Source organism: Pochonia chlamydosporia, chromosome 5 (assembly GCF_001653235.2).
Source record: "Pochonia chlamydosporia 170 chromosome 5, whole genome shotgun sequence".
NCBI lineage: Eukaryota > Fungi > Ascomycota > Sordariomycetes > Hypocreales > Clavicipitaceae > Pochonia > Pochonia chlamydosporia.
In genome coordinates, this window is record NC_035794.1 from 1,038,132 (window position 1) to 1,051,512 (window position 13,381).

General features: G+C 47.4%; 4 protein-coding genes across 4 annotated transcripts; 1 reads left to right on the forward strand and 3 right to left on the reverse strand.

Moving 5' to 3' along the window:
- Positions 1-1,351: 1,351 nt before the first annotated feature.
- On the reverse strand, positions 1,352-4,158 carry VFPPC_05607 (oligopeptide transporter protein; the record flags this gene model as incomplete). The annotated part of the gene is made up of 2 exons (XM_018284772.1): positions 1,352-1,900; positions 1,954-4,158. The coding sequence occupies 2 exons, from the start codon at positions 4,156-4,158 to the stop codon at positions 1,352-1,354; spliced, it is 2,754 nt and encodes a 917-aa protein (XP_018141636.1).
- Positions 4,159-5,456: 1,298 nt separating this feature from the next.
- Positions 5,457-6,906, reverse strand: VFPPC_05608 (hypothetical protein; the record flags this gene model as incomplete). The annotated part of the gene is made up of 4 exons (XM_022428469.1): positions 5,457-5,903; positions 5,975-6,188; positions 6,251-6,570; positions 6,604-6,906. 4 exons carry the CDS (start codon positions 6,904-6,906, stop codon positions 5,457-5,459), a joined length of 1,284 nt encoding a protein of 427 aa, XP_022284272.1.
- Positions 6,907-8,255: 1,349 nt separating this feature from the next.
- On the forward strand, positions 8,256-10,279 carry VFPPC_05609 (blue copper oxidase cueO precursor; the record flags this gene model as incomplete). Its single annotated transcript, XM_018284774.1, has 4 exons — positions 8,256-8,488; positions 8,554-8,899; positions 8,962-9,351; positions 9,416-10,279. 4 exons carry the CDS (start codon positions 8,256-8,258, stop codon positions 10,277-10,279), a joined length of 1,833 nt encoding a protein of 610 aa, XP_018141638.1.
- Positions 10,280-11,833: 1,554 nt separating this feature from the next.
- VFPPC_13876 (hypothetical protein) lies at positions 11,834-13,164 on the reverse strand (the record flags this gene model as incomplete). The annotated part of the gene is made up of 4 exons (XM_018291648.1): positions 11,834-12,296; positions 12,369-12,486; positions 12,548-12,923; positions 13,000-13,164. The coding sequence occupies 4 exons, from the start codon at positions 13,162-13,164 to the stop codon at positions 11,834-11,836; spliced, it is 1,122 nt and encodes a 373-aa protein (XP_018141639.1).
- Between the last annotated feature and the right edge of the window lie 217 nt (positions 13,165-13,381).

The window sequence follows — 13,381 nt, forward strand, 5'->3', positions numbered from 1 at the left end:
GGCGATGATGGAAACGAAGAGGGTCTACAGAAAGCTTGTCATTGTCGGTGATGACCGGTGCGGCAAGACTTGCTTGTTAACGTAAGTCTTCGTTACCCATGGATTGTTCTCTGTTGTATTTAGAAACATTTGGACTTGCGTGCTCAGATTGAGTTAGTGTATTCTGTAAGGGTGCGTTTCCAGAGGTAAGAGAAGCAATCTCATGTTTAAGAACAGCAGCATAGACGCTCGTGAACACCCAAGGGAAGTGCTATCGATATCGTTGTTGTGATGTCGGTCAAAACCTCAAAACGTCAGAAGTGCATCATCAGATACTGTCTACTAACAATTTTAAGGACTATATCCCCACGGTTTTCGAGAGCTACGTACAAGATGTAGTCATCAACGGCACTCACGTCGAGTTGGCCTTTTGGGACACAGCCGCCCGAGAAGACTATGACCAGATTCGTCCTCTTTCATATCCTGGAAGTGACATATGTCTGGTTTGCTTTGCACTTGATAATGCAAAGTCTCTGAATAACGTTCAAGAGAAGGTAGGGAAACACATATGCTCACCCAAAGTCAATCTTCCAGGTTGCTAAATTGCCTACATTCTCAGTGGTGCCACGAGGTTCACAAGTACAGTCCCAATGTACCCATTATCCTGGTTGGCTGTAAGAAAGACCTAAAAAGGGGTCATGAAGGATTTGTCACCTTGAAGAATGTGAGTAGCGCTCGTTTTCAGAAAATGTCACGACCACGAGCGTCCGGGGCAGGTGGGCGCCTAGCATTTTGACTTCGAGGAGTAATCCCGAAAGTAAGAAAGGGACATGCTAACCTGGCCCCTAAAAACAGATTGAAAAAGTCCGCAGGAGTGTCGGTGCGGTTGCCTATCTTGAGTGCTCTGCCTTGACGGGCGAGGGTGTACAGCATGTGTTTGACGTCGCTGCAAGCCACACCCTCCTAGACCAAGACATGCTGGAGGAAGATACAAGTAAGACGTGCATGGTTCTGTAATTACTTACATGAGACTTTTGCATTTATTACCGCATAGTATGAGCCCCCCGATAGATCCCAGCTTCCTGCACAAGAACAAAATTGACCGAATATATGGTTTATTCCACGCTGCATGACCAATACTTGTGATGAATTAACCGTACTTCGCCTATACAATACTCTATAATTCTCTAACAGCGGCCCAGCCAGTCTGCATCATATGATCAAGGCTTGCTTGGTATTGTCAGGAGATAGTATCCTAGTGCACTAATAATTGCGTGTCGATGACCGTATTGCATCCTCAGCGTTTTCGACCGCAGCCTAACTTGTAGAGCTGTCGACCCGCACTTTTCATGACAGATGCTCAGTTTCTCGGCTAAAACCACACATCTGGACCAAAGTAACCTTTGGCTGGTAGCTCAGTAAGCAGCGCACTCTGGCCGGAACCTCCGTCAATAGTGCTTGAGAGCACATCAACACCCCACCAGCTAAGAGTCTTCGGATGATATTGTACAGAGAAAAAGATGATGATACCCGAAAACGCGACTGCGCCGGTGAGCGCAGCTGAAAGAACATAATTGTACTTCTCCCACCATGCTGTCTTATACCGCCTCAGGTAGAACATGAAAGCGAAGGAGAGATACAAACCGCCTGTGAAATATGTAAGATTCACAGGCGCCCATAGCAACATACCATTGATGATGAGCGATGGATGGACGTGTTTGAGCCAGGATATAGGTGTGAAAATCACGATATTGATTGGGGTAAAAACTGCGGCCGGCAGAACCGTTTGACAGGCTTGACGGACATATGGCCCCAAACGCTTGGTGGTCCACCATAATAGAGCAAGGAGGAATCCTAGAAGGAAGCAATACTTCATTGCCGGATAAACTTGACTAAAGATTCTCTTTGGACCGATCGCACCCTGTACTATTGTCAATGTCACACAGCCGGAGAGTCCGATGGATGGTATCTTACCCAAACGACAGACGACGCAAAGTATACTTGCGAGCCATTCGCGCAGGTGAACTTTGAAGGCTGATCCGGGGTACAAATCCCAGGTATTTGCGTGTCGGCGAATTGAACGACTCCGTAAGCAACCAGTGCCGTGATGATGGCACTCGTGATTTGACCGCGGTACATGGCACGGGGAGGTACCTTCGCGTAGAAGCCCATCTTTTGGTCGGAGATGTAGTTATCTGCTTGGCCATTGATATTGTACCCGAAAGCTTTGACAAACATCATTGCTTCGGGGTGCCCTGGCAGGGCATAACCAACAATTAGCTCGGTAACCACATTGAGGCCTTCGGTTGTGCCCGAAATTGCGTAGAGGTAGGACATTGGAATGAGAAACGCCAAGTTGAGGCCAATGACGAAGAATATTGTCCAAACTGGCGTATCTAGCTGTGGCCAATTGGTCACAACGACGATTGCAAGAATGAAGGAAATGAGGGCAATGACTAAGAACCACCAGTCCGGTACCTCTGGGTAATGGCGGATGAGGTTTGTGAAGGGGTCATCGAAACTATCGTAAATCGAAGTATTGTCATTGAAAATATTGCACAAGTGTCTCCCAGCATCACGTATGTGACCCATGAAAAGTGACGACATCGCATTCTTTAGTCCCACAATCATCTGTCTGGTTGTTGAAAAAGCAGAAACCATCATTGATTTGTAGGCTCGGAGAAGAGGTCGCCAAGCATCCAGGATAATGAACACCATTGTGAGTGGGTAGAAGGCAAAGAATGCGCCATATATGAGGAGATTTGCGGCACTATAGAACGCAGGAGAGTAGGCTTTGAAGCCGTCCTCGTCAAGTGTCCCGGTACCTGGCTTTACGACTCTCGTGATGTTGTACGGGTTTCCTGTGTTGTCAAAGATGCCTGCGGAGTTGATGGGTAGATAAGAAGTCCACTGGACGTTGCTGTAATACAAAGCGATGATAATCATGCCGCCTATCACTGTACCAGCAAACTGCTGAGTGAATGCAAAAAATGGATACGCAAGGGGCTGTGAATAGGTAGATAGCACGTTCCAGTCAAAAGTAGATATCGGGTTAAAGCCCAGTCCCATCTGAGAGCCCGTAATGGCATTCAAATTGAAGTTGTTGGGCGCAATCCACGTCATCCATGCGAACAAGCTAAGAGCTGGAAAGATATAATCAGGCAACCAGAAGTAGATGAACATGGCGCTGAAGAAAATGAAGAAGAACTTGTATCGCGACATGCTCCAACCGTGAAGCGTTTCCTTCTTCTCGGTCACTAGCAGCGCCCGGTTTAATGCCAAGGTCGGTAGGATATTTGGCCACAGTGCCTCAACCGGGTAGACCACGAAGCGACGTAGCAGGCCCGAGAATCCAAGCCCCATAAGTTGGGTAGAGAGTAAGAGCAAGATGCCATATCCAGGGGTCAGCCACTGATCATGGTAGTAGACGGTTTGGGTCTGGATATTCCAAAAGTAGTAGGTAGAAGTCAGACCAACGTCAACAATAATGGTTGAAAGCATTTGTTCCTTGTACGACCAAGGTCCTGGGTTGAGTGAGATCCGTTTACCACCAATGCTGAAGCCCCAGTCTGGTAAAACCGCCGCTAGAAGTAATCCGCAGGGGTATAGTAGTATTTGGATGACTGCAGACGTCAGAGTGATCTGAGGGAATCGCGAATTGAATAAGGAGTTTGTGAATTGGGCAAGAATCGCCCACGTATACCCTAGGAAATGGGCTCGAATAGTCTCGCATGGAGTGTCCACATCGTCTGTTGGGGTAGTAATTGCACGAACTTCAGGATATGGCGAGTAAAATTTATTGACTGCCGTCTCGGTCTTGAGTTCCAACTCCCATTCTTCGACGGCTTGCCCTTCGAGCGGGCCTTGGAGCAGGGTCGTGAGTTTCTGTCGGAGAGTGTTGGAGAAGTTGTAATCGAACTCGTGGAACTTGAGCATCTCTGTGATGATGTCCTTGCACTCTTCGACAGTCAGGGCGTTGATCTTGTCCATGACATACTCAATATCGTCTATTGGCGCTATGCCATCCTCTGCGTCCCCAAGTTTCTCTGCAAGATTGTGCACAATTGTATTGACCCCATGTATCTTGCTCATCTCTTCATTCATGTCTTCAACAGCATGCTCAACAGGGGAGTCATCGGCTTTAGCCAAGTCAGCCACATGCATTCGTCTAGTGGCCATGTCTGGTATGCTGTAATGTGAGAATGCTGGGAGTGCGAGGCAGCATGAGACAGCCCACGAGCTGCAAAGCGGCGAGAAAATGGGGAGATAAAGGCAACATTATAATCCCTCTTCCATGACGGTCCACCATGTTTAACAATACCTTTCATAAGCGCCGAATTCCCAACTAGCAGTTTTGTCTGATCCATTCTCAGCTATGGCTAAGGAAGTGTAGTATCGAGGCTCACGCCTTCGTTGCAGGTTAGGACACCAAGAATCGCTACCTTCCTTATTCAACCTACAAAAGGACCAGGAGAAATATAAAACTCGGCAAAGCGGCATCATCGTGACACTGAATACAACAGTTCTCTTGGATGCAAGCCACGCGATGCAGAAACCTCATAGGAGGCGTTATATGCCCTCTGGGATTGGCCGGCCAATCAGTAGGAAGAGCATAATACTACATGCTCAAATGCATCAGACTAAATAATTACCTTATGCCGTCGCTGTACCAAATTTCTCGTCAATGGCTAGAAAACAAAAGTGCATACGAAAGCAGAAGCGGGACTTTTGGCGGCAAGGACAAAAGACCCTCAATCCAAGCCAATCGCCTTTATCGTGTCTCACATGCCTTTATAATTACACAACGAAACTCTTCCAACGATTAGGATGTGGACTGATTTCCCGACAGGTGGCTTCGGCCGCCAGCAAGTATTATCCAGTTTGAGAAGAGCGCCGTCAAAGAGTGGCGTTGAATTATGTCACCTATCTTATCCGCTGCTCCCAACACTAAAGTCTCATCAGACTCCGAGGCACATGCGGATCCGGCTCCGGGCAGGTGGTCAAGACCGGGTGAGCTATGCATAGACTCCTGGGTTGTGAGGTATGTCACGACATCTCCTAGCAAGATCTCATCCTAACTACAATGCGCCACGCCGCCACTCACCCCCACGAGAAGAACCCATCGCATAGCTCGACCGCATGCTTGTTGCAGCGCAAGTTACCTTGGCTTTGTCCATGCCAGACAAGAGGGTCAGCACTCTCTTTATATATGAGATGAAACACAGCTACTTGAATAGTCGCGGTTCTTAGATAGTTAAAGATCAAGTGATTAGGCACGCCTTAGTCTTAAATCGGGTGATTAGGTGTACCTAAGCGGTCTCTGCGTGACTATTGCAGCGAAGTAAAGCATTTCCTCCGGTCATATGACAATTAACATGCAGCTTTGTTAGATGGCTATGTATGCCGCAGTACTATTTACATGCTAAGACCAATTGGCTTCCAATTAACCGCAGGAATCCCACTGAGAAGGCTATTAACTAGGGGGCAGGGCAAACGGGTGGATCGATCAACATGCCACTCTGGGGAAATGGATCCAGAGGTCCCCAAATATTTCCATTCTCATCACGACCAACACCTGCAGTCAAAAAGGCCATCTGAGAGAAGTCAAAGGGGACAGGGGGCGTACCCGGGACAAGTTGTTCGGCTTGAATCCAGACGTTAACAGGTTGTACGGCTTGTCCTGACATAATGCCATTCTTCGTAAGCCGGGTCTTAGGGACATTACCAATCATCGCAACTGCACGGTATTCTCTAACATAGCCTGAAAGAATTGGCGTGTCCCAACGGAAGACATTCTGCTCATTGCGGCCGCCTCTAAGGCCTACATTCGCGAGGATTCGATCGGTAACTTTGCCAGTGCAGGGATCGACATCCATGGCATAGAGGTTAACGGATACCCTATTGTTGGTGACAAATCCAAGAAGCTATTCAAAGTCAGTAGCTTCAGACATTTCTGGGTAATTCACATTGTTTTTTTTTTTTTAAATTTGCGTACCCTCGAGTCAGCAGCGTCCGCATTGGGGCTGGGGTTGTCAATTCCGATCCTGGCCAGTTCCATGCGAACATAGACAATGTCACCGACTGTGAGGATTTGAACATTTTGAGCTACAATAGTGGTGGCCACTACTTCGTTTCCTTCTCGGAAGCCCGAGAAAGTAATGAAATCACCCGGCTGCAGTGGCGCCATAACAAGAGGGTCACGAGCAGTGCTAATTGCATTGCCTTATCAGCAGCTTGCCTCTGTCCAGGGTTAATGGAATTAGATACTTACAAAATGCCAGGCCCAGCTGATGGTCTCTGCCTTAGAGGACACAGAGGGTCGGTACTGTTTCTAGGGATACACATGGGAAAGCCGGAGAAAGCAGTGACGCTGGGGCTCTCCCCATCTGCCGTCATAAAAGGATTGCCAGTATATCCAACCGAGAAGACACCCTTCGGGTCGTTGATGCGGACCGTTGGCCCATGTTTTATCTTCATGCTACCGTCTGTAAAGTTGACCGTCTCTATGAAACCACTGCTTAGGCCCTCGAAAAACTCGTAAAGAATGATCTGTGCGACCAATGGCACATCGTCAACAGTATTTCCAATAACCTGTATATAGTTCCATGGTTAGAGAAGGGACACCAAGAGATGGGTCGGTGAAATACATGCTAGTGTCTCGTAGCCGATAAACTTTTGTTGACTAGCGGCAAAGTCTTTGAACGGAACCCAAGCAGCCGGGAACTGAACAAGGACATTCTTTGGCACCGTCATAGTAAAGCCATTGATTACAATGGTGCCTCCTGTGTTGTAGACGGCGGCATCAGTGGCGACAGCACTTTCTAGCCCTCCCTGAATCCATAGTGGTGAGTCCTGAGCTACCACAAGGCTCAACAGAGCAAGGACGTGTGCCAACAAGGCAACAACGGGAAAAACTGGGAGTTGCATATTGTAAAGAGTCTTGAAGTTAGTGTAATTGACAAGTTTGTAATTTCTCTACACTAGTGCCATATAGTCTAGATTTTATACCTCTACCTTCATTCGCATGCACTGTTTTGTTTGTAATGGATTGACCTTTATTAGCAAGCTTACGTATTATTCTCTACACTTGTTAGAGAAATAAAATTAGCATTAGATAACACATAGCTAATAAATACCCATATATTATTATTGGTAGTAGTGCTATAAACTTACGGCCCTTGTGACAAGAAATATATTGCATTCATATGAAATTTAAGCTTCTACATTGGCTGGGGTTGTATTGCACGAAAGGGTGCCTGATTTTGGGACGCCTGAACACGTGCTGGGTCTTCTCTTTCTAGTTACAACCGCTTCTTGCTGATTTGATTGGCTGCGTACGCTATTGCGAAAGTCATCAAGTGCCAATATAAAAAAACATATGGCTATTGCCGCCCGTTATCTTGACGGCTAGCAAGGATTGTGATATATTAATATTGGCTCCAAGACGAACTATTTTTCAGAACGGACCCGTTCGGTGTGGAGCGGGCTCGGACATGTCTAGTCATTGGTCAATTTATTCCAAACTATAACCGTCGCCGGCAAGTCCTTTGATTAATTTCGCAGCTCAACAACCAAAAGGTCCCGGATTGTGGAGAACTTTTTGCATTTACGGATGCTCCTGTGGCCATGAGGGCAGGGTTAGGCTCTGGCTGACAGGGCTTAACTCAATGATGTGTAGGTACCTGTATTCCGCTAGCAGCTTTGGAAAGATACATTAGTGCAAATAGTTATGCAGCGTGGTTGTGTGGTTGCGTGGTTGCGTGGTACGGTTGTCCTCGGAGCTGAGCAACCCAAATATGGTAACAATACGCGTGTTGACTTTGTGTAGGATGTGGTTCAATGTCGGCTGACTATTATATGACACACATCACATGAGCCGCGCTATCAACCGACCTAGCAGCCTCACTGGTGATGGCTCGCACGCTCATCCCGTTTCCAAGCCATTTTGATCAACCACGCACGGCACGTCAGAGACCCATAGAGAATATATTAACTCTACATGAAAGTTCTCACTCCAAGCAACGGAGCGGACTTTGGCGCTTTGACCAGAGATCAAATGTTGTATCCGTAATGGCTCGCACGGCAGGCAAAACTTGTTGTTGGTCTGTCTACCTTTGGTGGCTGGTATTTCCCTATAAGTATCCCATAATAGATCAATGTTAAGATTCGGGGGGTTTTTTTTTCTTAGGAAACAGGCGGCTTGCAATCCGTATCACCCATTGCATACCTCTCTTTATCTAAGTCACATTTAAGCTTAACCTAAGCTCTTTGCAAGCATGAATTCGTTGGCTTCCTGGCTCTTAGTCTTGCTCTCGGCTCAGCTCATTGGCCATTCCGCGGGACAGGCTCTGGCAGAAGATATTCCACCAGAGGAAGCTGCTGCACTTAGCAAGATTGTGGAAGATGAGCCGTCTCCTGCTGCAAGACGGGGGGGGAATTCGGACAGCCCAGTGTATCCTTTAATACACGCAAAGCCTTTGACGATCCCACCGGTTAAAAACCCTTTAAAGTATGTTATTCTACACTTCCAATAAGAGCTAGGATAGGATATGGATGCTAATAATGCTGGGACAGGGTGCTCAAGAATCCAGTAACCGGCAAAGACATATGGTATTATGAAGTGCAAGTCAAGCCTTTTCAAAAATCTGTCTACCCGACTCTCAGGTCAACTCCTATGGTAGGGTATGACGGCATGGCTCCTGGGCCAACATTTCTAATACCAAGGGGGACTGAGACTATCGTTCGTTTTATCAATAGAGCTACTAAAGCAAACTCGGTGCACCTTCATGGGTCTTATTCGCGGGCCGCCTTTGATGGCTGGGCTGAGGATATCACCAACCCTGGAGAGTACAAGGACTACTACTACCCAAATCAGCAGTCAGCCAGACTTTTATGGTACCATGACCACGCAATGCATCTCGTGAGTGTCCATACTGTCAAGTAGCCTTTGAATTTTGACTTCTGCTTACCTCTAACGCCTAGACCGCTGAGAATGCCTACATGGGTCAGGCAGGAGCCTACATGATCACTGATCCAGCTGAAGCCTCCCTGGGGCTGCCGTCTGGCTATGGCACCTATGACATCCCCCTGATTTTGACTTCGAAGCAATACAAGGCCGATGGTACCTTGCGCTCTCCAGCGGGCCTAACAGGAGACGGCATATGGGGTGATGTTATCGAGGTAAATGGCACCCCTTGGCCGTTTCACAATGTTGAGCCTCGAAAATATCGTCTGCGTTTTCTAAATGCCGCAATAACGCGGTCTTTTGCGTTATACTTTGCCACATCTACTGCTCTCTCCACAAAGCTTTCTTTCCAAGTTATTGCTTCCGATGCAGGATTACTCGAGCGACCCATTAGCACCAACCAAATAGTAAGCTATTTACACTCTAGTTTGATTGTTAAATTTTAGTTCTTCTGGCTCTAACCATTTAAAGTTCGTCTCAATGGCAGAACGATATGAGATAGTGTTTGATTTCTCTCCATACGCGGGACAGAGCATCAATTTACGTAACCTTGACGACGTAGGCGGCGTCGGGACAGACGATGATTTCGATGATACTGACAAGGTTATGCGTTTTGAAGTTGGCTCTGGCCCTGTCACAGACTCTTCTACCGTTCCTACCACGCTCAGAAGCATACCGGCTGCTACAGGGGCTACTGTTAAACACCAGTTCCGCTTCCACAGATCTAACGGCCAGTGGCTTATAAACGGTATTGGATTTGCGGATGCTGCCAACCGCGTTCTAGCTAAAGTGCCCCGAGGCACTGTTGAGGCATGGGAACTTGAGAATGGGTCTGGTGGTTGGACCCATCCTGTTCATGTCCACCTTGTAGATTTCCGAGTCGTCCGTCGCTATGGAGGACGTTCTCTTGAATCTCTTCCCTATGAGTCAGCAGGTCTTAAGGATGTGGTTTGGCTGGCCAAGGGCGAGACTGCTGTTGTTGAGGCACACTATGCTCCTTGGGACGGTGTTTACATGTTCCACTGCCACAATCTTATTCATGAGGATGCGGACATGATGGGGGCTTTCAACGTCACGTCTCTAGCGAATTTCGGCTACAACAATGCAAACTATTTGGATCCCATGGATCCTCAGTGGCGTTCTAAACCTTTTAACGCCTCAGATCTCACCGGTAGGACTGGGCCGTTCTCTGACACGTCTATTACACAGAAGATTAACTCAATGGCTACGGCAAATCCGTATGGAGATATTGCAGCAGTGGATCAGGCTTTGGGGGACTATTGGGCAAGCCATCCGTCTCCCAAGGCTAAGAGGGAGCTCCAGTTTACGGCCTAGGTATAGGACACACGCCCAATAATGATCGACTCATATTTGTATTTTTGGATTTGTCATTCGTTAGGATATGTATGTACTCGAGTCTACCTAGGATGTGCGAAACTTAACTATCAGCTTATTTTTGAGAGTGAATGCAGCATGTATGCTGTTGTTTTTTGTTCAGTACGGCTAGTGGGACTGTCCGAGAGCGCAACCATCAATCTATGGTCCATATCCATCTCTCGAAATTGGTGTCTATCTCATGCAAGCCCTCGTTCTCAGCTCAATCTAATCAATGGTCGTCTCCTGTTTGCCGCCGTTGTATCTTGCGTTACGTGCCGGTTTGAAATCCTCTCCCAACTTGTCAGAATCAGATCCACAGCATCTCAAGCGCCGCCAGCAATGGAAAACACGGGATGTGTAGATCTTTGGAACTGGTACCTTCACGTTGAATTGTTAAAACTGCCAATAGCCAAAAAGCAAATAGTTACGTATACTTCCCTGATATCAAGCCACAAACCTGATTTGCCCAATGGTAATTTTCCACCCAAGTGGAGAAGGCCTGATGGCTCGCTGACATGGATTTCGTTCGTCGATCATCTCGCCCCGTTATTAAAAAGAAAAACCGCAGACATATTTCTCAGCGATTTGTCACCGGCAATTAGGCTTTATAACTTTTCTCAAGTGTTTCGGTAACGACAAGATTGTGCAACGCTTGGTGGGTGACCCGATTCAACTTCGAGTTTGACGGATTCTAAGTTCCCTCAGATGCTACGCCGCGCCGACGTACTCGTTGCCGAAACGCAATCAGGCTCTTGCTAGTTGAGATTTTTGGAGCCGCCTATCCTGGTTCTTATTCCAAGATAAGGCCCATCTCACGGTAATAGAGGAATTTTTGAGTTGGCGGATAGCGAAATCCCGCTTTGTGGCGTTTCTCAGTCTCCCGCCCCTTGTCATGATGGCAGATGGTGACGTTGCACGTAATAAACCAGAAAATCAACCCTCTTAAGTGGGTAACTTCCTTTTGGCCTAGTGGTGTAATTTATGTGACAGGTGACATTACACATCCCTATATCATACCACCAAAAGGCGGCAAGGTCGGCAAATGTGGAAATATTGTCGCGAAATACAACAACAGCACCTGGACTCTGGTACTAGAAGTTCATGGCTGCCACGAGATTCGAGCAGCTAAGTTAATAAAGACACCCGAGTTAGGAATCCTGCATTCGAGCCAACGGCACAGGTAAGCTCCCTTTTCGAGAAATTGGCACACAGATCTGCTAGTTTCTTAGCCGTGCATCGCGCCCCTACTAACCCTGGGTTCCTTGGACTAGCCGGCGAGATCATAGATATAGGCGGGAATACCCTTCTATGGGGACTTTGTTCACTGGTGGTAGCTTGCTGGATGTTTATATTGGTTCTCCATATGATGAATGTTTACACAGCATCTTTTCGCCTGGTCCGTTTCAGGGTATCCCGTTTGCTCTTTTCAAAAAAAATTTTTCTCGCAAAATGAAGTCCTCAGTAGTATTAAATAACTCCCATAAGCCATTCATGTACAAAAGTATATCATATTCATCCTGGTTTGTGGTACTCGGGCATGTCCACCATCTCCTTCTCGCCCTCTTCAACATATACAGTAATATCGACGCGCTTCACGATCCCAGAATCCACCCCACATTGCGATTCGTGCGAACTACTTCGTAAAATATCATCTTCGCTACCAGTATCGTCGCTGAAATGATTAAGATATTTCCCGGTGACCCTTGAAACGGGTCGCTTGCCTTTGGAAGTTCCTGACTCTTCAGCGTGTCTTGAGCGCGAACTCAACTCGTAAGTATTGCTCAAGTCACTCTGGTTCCGGCTCTTACGTCGTGCTAGCAGTGAGCGAATACAGGGAATTGACGACGTAGTAATTACCAGGTATGTCTCAATGTATAGCCAACGATCCATCGTGACGGTGGCCGCAGTTGGGTCGTCGTCGGGGTTGGCCAAGACGCGAAGCTGAATAGTCTTGACTATTGCAGCAACCATTGCACTGAATCACAAGCCAATGTCATGGTTAGATAGGGTATGAAAAGAGAGGGAAATTACGAAAAGTCGCACTTACAATATACCGAGGCCTAGAAGCACCATCAGTCCTATCTTGGCCCTAAGCTTCATATTCAAGTTCCAGAAAATATATGTTGGGAACACAGCAAGATATAAGTCCGTAGTCGCGTTGAAAGCTATTTCAATCCGGCGCATCAGGAACCAATGTGTCACATAATACATAGCGAATATACTCACCACCCTGAAAGTATCCGTAGTAAGCTTGAACCTGGACTCCCCAGCACTTCGCCTTTCCGGGTCGGTCCCATATTGCGGAGCCATGTCCAGGGCATTGCAAAAACATTATCAAGATGGAAACCACATTCGTCGCCAACTGTGTGGCAACAAGTGTCCATAGAATAATTTTGTGCGATCGCTCCGAGCCAAGGAGATGAAGAATGTAAATTGTGAAGGCAACTCGTCCCATACACGACGCACTCAGACCCAGGGCTTGTGTGATGTAGTCGAACATGATGACCTCGGGGACATTGGACTCAGCCATGTCCCACACATGCTGGCCAAGTCCCTGATTTACACCGACCGTGAGAACGATCGATCCTGCCAGCCCCAGCAACTGGAACATTATAGGAACTCGGAATTAAGTCAGTTGTTGCTCTGAACAGGAGGCGAGGGGATGGTGAAATGCTGACCTGTGCAGTTATCATGCAAACATCGTCCACTCTGAACTGGCGAATACGTAGCTTAGCCACGACTCGCAGTATCGTCGCGAGAATTGCGACAGCAGTTACGCCCCAGATATCGCGGACCAGGCGCAAACCAGTATCATTTTGTGGGGGAGCACTGAGTGCCGCCATATTGCTGACATGTCAGAATCTCAAGAGGCAGAAGCCACGAACCTGTTACTTCTGTGATGTTTGGGAATCCGTCAACATATAATACCTGAAAGAGGAAGATATGGTGATGCACACCGAGAGTTGGTGAAGTCGGCTCCCTGGAACACCGCGCAGCAACAGCTCCGGCCACAGCCGTTAGCACTTTTTCATGGTGTTTGGGTAAATAGAGCTACTGGAC